The 13,630-nt window shown below is 51.2% G+C and overlaps 1 protein-coding gene across 1 annotated transcript in view; it reads left to right on the top strand.

Moving 5' to 3' along the window:
- The window catches only part of LOC144239319 (group 10 secretory phospholipase A2-like), a 13,182-nt gene extending 276 nt beyond the window's left edge, over positions 1-12,906 (top strand). The window contains exons 2-4 of the mRNA XM_077773346.1: positions 2,719-2,869; positions 4,328-4,434; positions 12,764-12,906. Of these exons, the coding sequence (XP_077629472.1) occupies positions 2,719-2,869; positions 4,328-4,434; positions 12,764-12,906 (401 nt within the window). The remainder of the gene's footprint in view (positions 1-2,718; positions 2,870-4,327; positions 4,435-12,763) is intronic.
- The last annotated feature ends 724 nt before the right edge of the window (positions 12,907-13,630 follow it).

The following is a 13,630-nucleotide window of genomic DNA, read 5'->3' as shown; positions in this document are numbered from 1 at the left end:
GGCCTGCGTCCCCCCCAGCCCTGCCCCAGGGACCCCTCCCCCCCCCCAGTCACCCGGCCTGGGGTCTGTGAACTGATCCTTCGCTGGGAGGAGCAGGGGAAGAACACAAGGTGGCTTTCTCACGTGCCCCTGGCCGTCACCCCTGGGGAGGTCTCCTGGGCACCTGACTGCTTCTGGGGTGCAGAGACACGCACTGGGGTGCAGGAAGACGGGCGGGCACAGTTCACCGTCATTTTCACACATGTAGACACAGGCAAAGATACCTCGGAGGGAACACACACGCGCGCACACACAACTCAGACATACCAGCCAGCCCCGTGTGGACACACACACACACACACACACTCAGGCCCATGGGACGCTGGGCAACCTTGGTGTTGTCGTGGGCAGACAGAGCAAACAGACCCCAGAATGACCCGCCTCACCTAAGCTGACACAGAGGGAGTGTTTTCCTGGGTTCCAAACTCAGTGCTGGGCGCCTTCCCCATGTCTTGGTTCTGGGTAGGGCTGTGCCCAGGACCCTGAGGTGCCAGGGTGTGGTCAGGTCAGGGTGGGGGAGCTCTGGGGACAGCTTTGGAGTATGGCGTTGGGACTGGGGCCCTAGATATGCTTGGACTGGGAGAGTTCCAAGAGGCTTGGTGGATCCAGGGGTCCAGGGGCCTTTTCTGGAAGCCCGCTGCGTGCCAGGGAGATCATCTGGCGCTGTCTACACCAGAGATCTGCCCTAAAAGAGCTCCCAGTCCAGAAGGGCCGCTCCCATGAGCATACAGCGGCACAGCGTGGTAAGGACTCCTGTGGTCACCTGGGGACAAAGCAGATTATAGAAGGTGGTGACAGGTGAGCCGGGTGAACATGGGGTGAGGGCATTTGCAGCGAGGGGTGTATGTGATGGAAAGTTCCACTGTTGGGAAGGTTACTGATGAGCGGAAGGTTACGGTCTGCGCGGAGGTGGTGAGATAGGGACCTCCACCAAGGCCTCTGGGCTGCAGTGAGGCCCCTGAACTTTATCTGGAGGGCGGTGTGAGCCACAGCAGGTTTCAGGGAGAGGTGTGGGCAGCTGGGAACAACACTTGGCCGGTTTGACACCAGCGAGGACTGATCATCTAGAGAGGAAGACGGAACTTTGCACTAAACTCCTTTCTACCTTTTCTTTCTATTTAACTCATCTCTCTCCTCCCTCCCCAACAAATGTGATATTTTTTTTCCACTGAGAGAAAACGACCCTGGGTTTAATTTGGGCCGGGACTCTACAGAAAAAGTCAGGGTGGGGCACCCGGGTGGCTCAGTCGGTTAAGCATCCGACTCTTGGTTTCCTCTCAGGTCATGATCTCATGGTTTGTGAGATCGAGCCCCGCACCAGGCTCTGTGCTGATAATGCAGAGCCCCCTTGGGATTCTTTCTCTCTGTCCCTCCCTTCTTGTGCCGTCTCTCTCTCTAAATAAATCAATAAACATTAAAACAAGAAAGTCAGGATGATGAAAACTTATTTTAGAGAAAAAAGATGAGACATTATGGGCAGATGAAATACACAAACCCTCCTCGGACCCTCTGTCCCCAAGCAGTGGAGAGCGGCCACCCGGGAGTCAGGCAGGCCCTGGCGGAAATTTCTGCTCTGGGGCTCGCCAGCATCTCCTAGCCTCAGTCTCCCCATCTGTAAATGGAATAACAGCTGCCCACAAGACAAGGCGGCTATGCTGATGACATCAGGAGATGCCTGTAAATTGACGAGCATGGCGATTGGTTTTGACCAGATACCAGAGAGCGGACTCATTGCCTTCACCAGAGGGAGGAGTTGCTTTGAGATCCTTGGATGCCCAGGGATTGGAGGACCCTGACCCCAAGCAGTGGCCCCTTTGGTGTCCCTCGACTCTGTCACCCTGCCTGATCCCCTTTCTTTGCTGTTATTGGTGAAGAGGAAGGCGCGCCGGTTTGGCGGTCAGGAGCCTGGGCCAGAGCCCCCGGTCAGATCAGGTTCCTGTTGGCCGTGTGACTGTGGGGGTCGTCCTTCCTACACGGGACTCCTGATCCTCGTCTGTGAAATGCAGGGATGCCAGTCACACCTCACGTGCGGGCTGTGGGTCAGCGCTGCACGGGGATCCGGAGACTGGCTGCGCACAGGCTGCAGGGCCTTCCAGTGTGGGAATAAGAGGAGATGCAAAGGCCCAGAGTCAGAGTCTGGAGGGGACTGGTGGGGGTGGCAGGGGAGACCCAGGGACAGCAAAGCCCCTGCAGAGGATTCCTCCAAGGTGCCAGGAACCCTGTTTAGCTCATCTCTGATGCTCAGTGCCCAGCACAGGCACTGGACAGACATTTGATGCGGGACTTGGAATCTGACTTCATCTGGAGTTGACAAGGGCAGGAGATTGGAAATCAGGGCATTCCAGGAAGAGGGGCCAGCCTGTGCAAAGGCCCGGTGGTATGCCCTTTCAGATGTGACTTGTTCTCTCTTTCATGGCTGCCTCAATGATATCCATAACAGTTAGAGCTTGTTAGGTGCCAGGTGTTTTGACTGTATGATGTCATTTCACTCTATGAAGTGAGGTCCCCTTATCTCCTTGTTTTATAAAATATAAAAGGCACAGAGAGGTTGAGTAAGTTGTCCAAGGTCACATAGCAGGGAGGAGAGGCAGGATTCGAACCCAGACATCCAAGCCCTCCTTGGACTAGGGTCCTTACTCAAGCCCGCCCTTGCAACCTCTGACCTTTGTTTCTCCCTAGCTTCCTGGAGGTCACATGTGCACCGGCGTGGGCTTCTAGAACTGGCAGGGACCATGAATTGTGTTGGCACCCGTAACCCCCTGTCCTACATAAGCTACGGCTGCTACTGTGGCCTGGGCGGCCATGGCCAGCCCCGGGATGCCATCGACTGGTGAGTGCACGTGCGGCCTGGGCTTGGGAGGTCCCGCCCCTCCCCCGGGGAAGTTGATCGGACTTACTATGCACCAGGATCTGTCCCGAGAGCCCCTCTCATCCTCACAGCAACCCCATTTCAGAGATGAGGACGCTGAGGCAAGAGAGATGAAGCAACTTGCCTGGGGCCACATAGCGAGTAAGGGCTTGGGGCTGGGATCTGAACGCAGGCGCCGTGGCTGGATTTGTGCCCCTCGTCACTGCGCTCCGCTCGCTGCCTTGTGAGAAGTGCCTGTTCTGTGCAAGGCTGCGGCTTTAGATCTTTCCATGACTTGCTTTCATCTACCCTGGTCATCCTTGGAGGCGGGCCTGAGGGCTGCCCCGGAGGCCCAGGCGGCACAGCTACCCGTCCGTTTCCGCACAGCTGGTAGGTGGCAGAGGGCAGAAGTTGAGGGTCTCTCCCCAGCCTTGGAGGATTTGATTGTCTCGGACAGCTCTTGGCTCCGTCCTGGCCCCCCCACCCCACGCTCCTGCCACCAGCCGTGCTGTCCTGTGTGTGTGTGTGTGTGTGTGTGCTTCCTCCACGCACTCCCAGTGCAGCTCAGGCTCTGCCCCCTTTGGGAAGGCTTCCCCGAATCCTGGCCGGGCCTGGCACTGCCTCTGGTCCCCGGAATCCCCGTCCCTGTATCCCTCTCTCCAGCACTTCTCACNGGGGGGGGGGGGGGGGGGGTGCTCCTTGAGCGCAGAGCTTACGTAATCTGGCTGCCCTCTCCCGGCAGGGACCCCCTTGAGGGCTCCACAGTGGGGCTCCACTGGCTGCTGGATGGAGACCATACCAGGGAGAGAAGGAAGGAAGGACGGATGGACGGACGGACAGGCTTAGGGACATTTGTGGATGTTTCTCAGAATTCCTCAACAGCCAATGATGATGATGATGACTGAGGTCGTCTTATGCAGCAGGCCATGGCTGGACACTGGGGACACTGTGGAGAATGGGGCAGAAATGGTCTTGCCCCCGCAGAGCTCTGGCCAGGGAGGAAGGCAGAAGCTGATCAGTCTTCTCCCTAAAGGAGAGTCTCATTNTGTGCTGGATGACATCCTGGGAGGGGGCAGGTCCTTGGGCTGAGACGCAGGGAGGAAGGATGGGCGGGAAGCTGTCCCAGGCAGAGGGCAGGTCACCGCAAAGCCAGGAGGCACGCAGGGCTTGGCTCGCTCCCAGCAGAGAGGCGGCCCGTGTGGCTGGAGCTCAGAGACGCAGAGCGAGGCGGCCAGGGGCCAGGGGACGGAGCCAGGGCGGCACACGCGGGGGTCAGCAACATTATTCCTCAGGGTAGGGATTCTCGGGGACAGAGCGTGGCCCAGAAGATGCGGACCCACCGCGAGTCCTCGCTTACCCGTAGTCCTGGCGCAGGAGGATGGCCGAGAAGAGCATCCCCGCCTCCCCCCACCTGCTGGTCTGCCTGTCTGTCACCCACAGGTGCTGTCATCGGCACGACTGCTGCTACACGCGTGCCGAGCAGGCCGGCTGCAGCCCCAAGATGGAGCGGTATGCATGGCAGTGCATCAATCAGAGCATCCAGTGCGGTGAGTCCCCAGCGCCACCCGCACCTGCCTCCCCAAGTGGCCCTGGGGCATCCCGGCTGCAGTAGATCGGAGATCGCTGCTGCCTCCCTCAGACGCCACCCCCTGGGGCCATTTACTATAAGTGATCTTCAACACTGAGCACCGGCGGAAATAAACAAAGAGGGGCGCCTGGGTGGCTCAGCCGGTTAAGTGTCTGATTTCTGGCTCAGGTCCTGATCTCGCCAGTTGGTGAGTTTGAGCCCCGCCTCAGGCTCTGTGCTGACAGCTCAGAGCCTGGAGCCTGCTTTGGATTCTGTGTCTCTCCCCCCACCTCTTTCTCTCTGCCCCTCCCCTGCCTCGTGCTCTGTCTCTCTGTCTCTGCTCTCTCTGTCTCAAAAATATATAAACATTTAAAAAATTAAAAGCAGGGGCGTCTGGGTGGCTTAGTCAGTTAAGCGTCTGACTTTCGCTTAGGTCATGATCTCGCGGTTCGTGGGTTCGAGCCCCGTGTCGGGCTCTGTGCTGACAGCTCAGAGCCTGGAGCCTGTTTCAGAGTCTATGTCTCCCTCTCTCTCTGACCCTCCCTTGCTTACGCTGTCTCTCTCTCTCCTAGAAATAAATAAAACATTAAAAAAAAAAATTAAAAGCAAACAATTGGTCTGGACTAAAGCGAAAAGAGGTAGAAATGACACCCGGTTATCAAAAACCTCTATGCCCACCTGAGGGGCCTGGGTAAATAAATCCATGATGTATTCTCACTGCGGAAGGGCCTGCAGCCTGCAGACGGGTGTAGTAGATCCACGTGACAAGGTGCCGAAACCAACTACAGAATGATTTGTCAAGGAAAACACAATTCCTGTTTAAAAAAAAAAAAAAAAAGAAAGAAAGAAAGAATGGGGCACCTGGGTGGCTCAGTCATTTAAGCATCTGACTTCAGCTCAGGTCATGATCTCGCAGTCCGTGGGTTCGAGCCCCGCGTCGGACTCTGTGCTGACAGCTCAGAGCCTGGAGCCTGCTTCGGATTCTGTGTCTCCCTCTCTCTCTCTGCCCCTCCCCTGCTTGCACTCTGTCTCTCTCAAAAATAAATAAACATTAAAAATTAAAAAAAAAAAGGTTGCAAAATAGTATTTTCCTTGCTTTCCATGTCTGAGTGTAGATGTTTGCAGAGCTCAGGAAAAGGTGCATAAAGATACACTGTGTGCCAGGGACATCTGTGGTCACCGCTAGGCATGGAATCAGGAGGAGGGCAGTGGTGGCAGAAGGCAATTTCACGTTCCTGCAATGTTTCCTTTCTTTTTCTTCTTTATCTTTCTTTCTTTTTTCTTCCTCCCTCCCTCCCTCCCTCCCTTCCTTCCTTCCTTCCTGTAAGTAGAATGTCTTCATGAATTACTTGTGAGTCAAAGCTTAAAAAGAAAAGGAATATGGGAACCTGGGTGGCTCAGTCTGTTGAGCGTCCGTCTTCGGCTCAGGTCATGATCTCACGGTTTGTGGGTTCAAGCCCCGCATTGGGCTGTCTGCTCTCAGCTCAGAGCCTAGAGCCTGCTTCAGATTCTGTGCCTTCCTCTCTCTCTTTGCCCCTCCCCTGCTCATGCTTTCTGTCTGTCTCTCGAAAAATAAACATTAAAAAATTTTTTAAAAATAATAAAGTAGGCTTCACGCCCAGCATGGAGCCTAAAGTGGGGCTTGAACTCATTATCCTGAGATCAGGACCTGGGCTTAAATCAAGAATTGGATCCTTAACTGACTGAGCCACCCAGGTGCCCCACTTTTTTTTTTTTTAACAGAGAGAACAGGCTTCTGGTTTATAGCCAAGAACACTTCTGTTCATCAATTTAATTCTGGTTTAAAAAAATTCTTCCTATCTACCCATCCATTTATCTACTTACTTATCTTTACCTCCAAGTGGCATGTATTTAATGAGGATAATTGTCCAGTTGGCGGACATTGGGTTCCTTGAGCCTTCCGAGTGCTGAGAACAGTGCTGCTCTGAACGTTTGTGAACAAGTGTTTGTTTTAGTGCCTGTTTTAATTTCTCTGGGGTATATCACTGCGAGTGGTATTAACCGGGTCATCTGGTTAATTCTCTGTTTGACTTTTTGAGGAAGTGCCAAACTTTTCACATTCTTATCTAGCCGTGTCTGAGTGATCCAGTTTCTCCAGGGCCCTATCAACGCTTGCTGGTTTCCATTATGTTTTGTTTGTTTGTAGTGGGGGTGATCAGCGTGTCTCATAGTGATTGCGGTTTGCATTTCCCTCGCGGCTCCTGATGTTGAGCAGCTTTTCATGTGCTTGTTTGGCCATTTTTATAGTTTCTTTGGAGAAATGTCTATTCAAGTCTTTTGCTCATTTTCAATTAATTTTTTTTTAATGTTTTATTTATTTCTAGGAGAGAGAGAGAGAGAGAGACAGCGCGAGCAGGGGAGGGTCAGAGAGAGAGGGAGTCACAGACTGAAACAGGCTCCAGGCTCTGAGCTGGCAGTCAGCACAGAGCCCGACGCGGGGCTTGAACCCACGAACCGCGAGATCATGACCTAAGCGAAAGTCGGACGCTCAACCGACTAAGCCACCCAGGCGCCCCTTAATTAATTTATTTTTAAAGTTTCTCCTTTTAAGTAATCTCTACACCTGATATGTGGCTTGAACTCAGAACCCTGAGACTGAGAGTCGCATGCTCTACCAACTGAGCCCGCCAGGTGCCCCTTTGCTCATTAAAAAAAAAAAAATGTGTGCTTTATTAAAAAATTTTTTTGTTTGTTTTTTTACTTTGGGGGGAGGATGCAGAGAGAGAAAGGGAGAGAGAAAGAAAGAGAAAGAGAGAATCCCAAGGAGGCTCCATGCTTGTCAGCACAGAGCCCAATTCCGGGCTCGAACTCACAAACTGTGAAGTCATGACCTGAGCCGAAATCAAGAGTCTGAGGCTTAAAAAAAAATTTTTTAAGTATATTTATTTATTTTGAGAGAGAGAGAGTAAGCAGGGCAGGGGCAGAGAGAGGGGGTAGAGATTCCTAAGCAGGCTCTGCACTGTCAGCACGGAGCCTGATGTGGGGGTCGAACTCAAAAACCATGAGATCATGACCTGAGCTAAAACCAAGAGTCGATGCTTAACTGACTGAGTCACCCAGATGCCCCGTCCCCTTGGCTCATTTTCAACCGTGTTGTCTTCGTTGTTGTGTTATAGGAGTTCTTTAAATATTCTTGGTCCTGGACTCTGATAAGACTTGTGATTTACAAATGTTTTCTCCCAGGGTGTAGGTTGTCTTTGCATTTTATTGCTAACATCTTGGATGCACAAAAGTTTTAAGTTTGATAAAGTCCAGTTTATCTATCTTGTCTTCGGTTGATCATGATTTTGGTGTCCTAAGAACCCATTTCCAGAACCTATGTCATGAAGCCTTGCCCCTGTTTTCTTCCGATAGTTTTATAATTTGAACTCTTCCATTCAGGTCATGGATCTGCTCTGAGTTGATGTTTGTATATGGTGTGGGGTAGGGGTCCGACTCCATCCTTCTGCATGTCCACGTACCCATACTGTTGTGGCACCATTTGTTGAAGAGACTCATCTTTCTCCATTAGAGTCTTGGGACCCTTGTTGAGAATCACGTGGCCCCAGATGGATACCTCCCTGAGCTTCCATTCCCTGACCCGGAAGATGGGTGTCGTACGAATGAAAATGAGGCTCATAACATGAGAAACAGAGCGGATGAGGGTTGTTATTCTCTCGCCTCCCTTCTCCAGCTGTCATCCTGAGCTGAACCTCTCTCTGCCCTCTGCCCCCTCCACCAGAGAAAAGAGAGACTCTGGCGTGACTCTCCATTAAACCCGTGGCTTCTATGCTGCGGGGGAGGAAACCGTCAGAGCCGTTACTAGAAGGCTGGTCTTAGATATTCAAGGACCCTGGGCACCTGGGTGGCTCAGTTGGTTAAGCGTCTGACTTTGGCTCAGGTCATGATCTCACGGTTCGTGGGTTCGAGCCCCGCGTTGGGCTCTGTGCTGACTGCCAGCTCAGAGCCTGGAGCCTGTTTCCAATTCTGTCTCTCTCTCTCTCTCTCTGATCCTCCCCTGCTCACGCTGTCTCTCTCTCAGAAATAAATTAAAAAACATTAAAAAAAAAAAAGATATTCGAGGACCCTCAGCTGTTATCTCCTTGCCATGAATTAGCATTTGGCATCAGAGCAGAGCTGACTTATAGAGACGTAGTATCAATTTTTAGGACTGAAAGTGCCTGCCACATCATCTCCTTCAATCCTCTTATTTAGAGTTGAGGAGGGAAAGAAGTCAGTCACCTCATGTGGAGGTCATGTTTCCACTCCCCGGCACATCCCCTGTCCCCAGACCCCCCTCCCATTGTGAGGAGAGAGAGGGGGTGAAATGGGGCTTGCCTGGGAAATCTGTTAAACATCTCTGCCTTCTCCCGCCAACCTGCATGTTCCTCTTGCCCTTGACCATAGGAAAGTGATGTCTATAAAATATCTATTGCTGTGTCTGCCCATGGAGCCCGTCCCTGTTTACAGAACCTGAACCAAACGAAAAGAACCAGAATATCTATTCTGTGTTTTTCGGGGGCTAAAAATATTCCCTTATTCTGTGAACATAGCTGTTTACCTAATTACAGGTGTTACCCATTTTCCATTTATGGGCCTGGCTTAAATAGATTACAAATTTTTTTTAAGCCTCTAATAATATTTACTGGCAGGCCTTTATTTTAAACTTAATCCTTAGAGGCTGTTTTTCCTTTTAAGTTCTTATGATTCTTTTTTTTTTTTTAAATGTTTGTTTGTTTATTTTGAGGGAGAGAGAGAGACAGCATGGACAGGAGCGGGGCAGAGAGAGAGATGGAGAGAGAGAGAAGCCCAAGTGGGCTTTGCACTGTCAGTGCAGAGCCTGATGCGGGGCTTGATCTCATAGCCGTGAAATCTCATGACCTGAGCTGAAATCAAGAGCAAGAGGCTTAATTGCCTGAGCCACCTAGGTGCTCCTACATTTTTTATTGTCCTTGGATAAGATGATGCTGTTGCTGTCCTGAGGCCAGGGGGCAGTGAGGCCAAGTGTTGCTTTGGAGAGGAACTTTCTTGCTCAAGGAAAAGGGTGATAGCGTTAGGCAGGGACAGGCATTGGGTCATCCGGTCCTGGGCTGGAATCCTGGTCCCCTCTCTGCTTAGTGCTATGACCTTGGACAAGCTACTGAATCTCTTCGAGTTCCGCTTTCCTCAGCTGTAAAATGAGAATCGTAAGATCTAGGTGCTGGGTTTGTGTGAGAATTGGAAACAGCATAGGGCTTTGGTACTTTCTCCTAACAGATACTGAGGATCTGCTCTGTGCCAGGCTCCATGCTAGACTTTGAGCGAGATGGAGAAGCGAGTATCTGTAGTCTAAGAGGAGGAGAGGGAAACAGTGTCTGCGCTAACTGCTTTCCTAAGTGCCGTGTTGGGAGGTACGGCAGGCGAAGAATCATACCTGCTACAAGGTGGATGAACCTTGTGAAGATCATGCGAAGAAGCCAGATGCAAAAGGTCACATTAGGTGTGATTCCATTTATGGGAAATGTGTGGAAGGGGGATAGAGACAGAAAGCAGGTTAGTGGCTGGCAGGAGAGACTGGGGGGACTCAGGCAAGGGGTCATGGGGAGTGACTTCTTAATGGGGGCGGGTTCCTTTTGGAGTAACAGAAATGTTTTGGATCTAGATAGAAGTGACCATGGGGCGCCTGGGTGCTCAGTCTGTTAAGCGTCTGATTTCGGCTCAGGTCATGATCTCACCGCTCATGAGTTCGAGCCCCACATCAGGCTCTGTGCTGACAGAGCCTGGAGCTGCTTCGGATTCTGTGTCTCCCTCTCTCTCTGACTCTTCCCTGCTCATGCTGTCTCTCTCTCAGAAATAAATAAAACAAAAAAAATTTTAGGTAGAAGTGATGGTTGCACAATGCTGTGAATGAACTAAATTCCACTGACTTGTGCACTTGAGAAAGGTAGATTTTGTTATGGGAATTTTGTGTCAATAAAAAATGCAGCAGAGCAGGTGAGGGACACTCTGTGTTTTTAAAATTTTATTATACTTATTTATTGAGAGAGTGCAAGCAGGGGAGGGGCAGAGAGAGAGAGGGAGGGAGGGAGAATCCCAAGCAGGTTCCACCCTCAGTGTGAAGCCAGATGCAGGGCTCAATCCCTCGACCTTGGAATCATGACCCTACCCCAAATCAGGAGTTGGACACTCAACTGACTGAGCCACCCAGATGCCCCAGGGACACTCTTTTATATAGAATGGTTGGGGATCAGAGAAACAGTGATAAGATCCCATTGAAACAGGGACCTGGGGAATGTGAGAGGAGCCATGTGAAGAGGTGGTAGGAACAGCCAGGGCAAAGGCCCTGGGGTAGGAATGAATGTCTGGGTGTTCCAAGAAGCTCAAGGAGGACAGTGAAGCTGGAGCAGAGTCACCTAGGTGAGAGTGGTAGGTGATGATGTCAGAGTGATAGGGTCCAGATTCTACACAATGTTGCAAGCATTCCTCTAAGATGGGGAACTAGGTGTTTTTCGGGTTTTGTTTTTTAAATATTTTTTAATGTTTATTTTTGAGAGAGGGAGAGAGAGAAAGCACAAGCAGGAGAGGGTAGAGAGAGAGGGAGACACAGAATCGGAAGCAGGCTCCAGGCTCTGAACTGTCAGCATAGAGCATAGAGCCCGATGCCGGGCTTGAACCCATGAACTGCGAGATCACGACCTGAGCTGAATTCGAACACTCAACCGACTGAGCCACCCAGGCGCCCCCTAATGTATTTTTAAAAAATATTTTCCAGAGAGAGAGAGAGAGAGCACAAGTAGGGGAGGGGCAGAGAGAGGAGGACAGAGGATCCAAAGCAGGCTCTGCGCTGACAGCAGTGAGCTCATGAACAGAGAGATCATGACCTCGGCCCTAAGTCGGATGCTCAAACGACTGAGCCACCTAGGCGCCCCTCCAAGGAACATTTTAAGAGCAGATCCTTAAGGAGGGCAGCTCCAGCTTACTGAGTGCCTGCTGTATGTCCTGCATTTTACATGTTGGGTAAAAGGACCCATTGGGTGTTTTTTCACTCTCCCAGCAGCCCTTAGAAGTAGGTATTGTTAGTATCCTCACGTTGCCCTGGGGAAACATCTGGAAGGGAGGAAGTGATGTGTCTGAAGGCACAGAGCTGCTACATCCATGGCTGAGTCAGGTAGCTCCACAGCTGACGCTTCACGGTGTCTCTGGAAGGAACATTTGGAAGGATTTAATAGTGGGCGGGTTGTGTTTTTACATTTATGTGAATAATTAAAAGCCCGCATGAAAAGGCCCCGGGTGGCATGGTTAGGGAGGAATATCCAAAGCTGTTTCAGGCACTACACCTTCTAGATTAGTAAGATACCACTTGAAGATTGCAAAATCATTCTAGTCCCAGGTCGTGAATTCCAGCGGGGAGATCACCAAGGTGGAGGGAGACTTTGGGTGGCAGCTTCTGTGGCTCTGTGCAAGGCAGGCCCCAGGCTGGGGGGACAGATGGACACTCTAGAAGGAGCACATGAAAGCCTTGTGGAGAAAGAAGGCAGAGATCTGAGGGCGGAGCCAATGTTGACTGAGGGCACGTGCTATGCCAAGCCCTTCCTGGGTGCTTTAAGTGGGCTTTCTCACCCAGGCTTCCCAGGAGCCCTGCCAAGTGGACAGTGTCCCCTGTTTTCCATGAGGACCTGGCTCACAAAGCTTAGGCAAGATCACACAGCCAGGAAGTAGCAGAACAGGTACCCCAGAAAAAGCTCTGGATGGTTCCCAGGCACCTACCTACTGCTTATCAGAATGGAGCCTCAGATGAAGTGGTGTCAGATTTTATACATATGTTTATATATATATATATGTATATGTATGTACGTATATGTGTGTATATATATATGTTTTTGGGGAGAGACAGAGAGGCAGAGGGAGAGAGGGAAACTGAAGCAGGCTGCACACCCAGTGTGGACCCCGACGTGAGGCTCGATCTCACAAACCGTGAGATCATGACCTGAACTGACGTCAAGAATTGGACACTTAGCCAAGTGAGCCGCCCAGGCGCCCCGAATTAGTGTAACATCAATGCGGAAGAGAAGCCGAAAGGTCACACGGTCTTTGATCTTTGCATCTGAAAACACTTCTCTGGCCACTTCGATTTCCTTTTCTGTAAAGTGGGGCAGACACCACCTCCCTCCTGAAGCTGTCATGACGGAGATCACGCGGCGACTTGTCCGGGGTCATGTAGGTGCGACGTATGGCCCTTCCCACCTCCGGCTTCCTTGGCTTCCCCAGCATCTGTTCTCGAGTCTCCGCATGGCCCTGATCTAACTCGGTCCCCCCCCCCCTTCTTCCAGGACCGGCGGAGAATGAGTGCCAAGCAATCCTGTGCCGGTGCGACGAGGAGATCGCTTACTGCTTGGCCCGGACTGAGTACAACCTCAAGTACTTATTCTACCCGCGTTTCTTATGCGAGACGGACTCGCCCGGGTGTGACTGACCACCCTGACTCGGAATGTTCTTTTGCACGAGGAAATAAACCTCTTTTTCACTAATCAGCAGCCGCATTCAGTTCTTGGCAGGAGGGAACGGAGGCCGAGTGTTAAGGCTGCAACCCTTGTTTGCTTTCTCTCCCGGAACTTGGGACGGGAGCCCGTGTGGTTTCCAGTTGAAGGTCAAGAGTCCTGTGCTTATTTTATACAAACCACAACCGTGCTTATGGCTGTATTGGGTTTGGTGCCATTTTTGACGTTCGTCCTTAACATGAAAAGGGCTGAATTTTGTCTCCTAACCTGCTCCCGAAGGTGGGTAGTCAGACACGAACGGACACCCGCTGCGTGCCTGGCCTCGTTCTGTGGTCCAGGATGAGGCCATACACAGGATGCTCGCTCTTGGGAAGCTCTAGTCTGGGAGTTGTGAGCTTAAGAAGGAATATTCTTTCCCATCCCCCTCCACCTAATGGTTAAACTTCCTGATTACAGAAGTGGAATATACTCAGTGCTTACAAAGATAAAGGAAAACAAAGACAACTATAAAGCAGGGAAAAAAACAATCACTCGAATTTCCTTTATCTGGAACGACCACTTGTGGTATTTGTGTGTGCTGCTGGCATGGTTTTCTGTAATATTCAAAAATGCAGTTGGGACCAGAGCATGGGATTTTTGTGTTTCCCTAGGTCATTAAAAAGCCTTTGATAATTTCATTTTTTAAATGTTCTATTTATT

The sequence above is a fragment of the Crocuta crocuta genome, unplaced genomic scaffold (assembly GCF_008692635.1).
Source record: "Crocuta crocuta isolate KB4526 unplaced genomic scaffold, BGI_CrCroc_1.0 scaffold16, whole genome shotgun sequence".
NCBI classification, from domain to species: Eukaryota; Metazoa; Chordata; class Mammalia; order Carnivora; family Hyaenidae; genus Crocuta; species Crocuta crocuta.
This window is presented reverse-complemented; position numbering and strand designations above follow the sequence as displayed.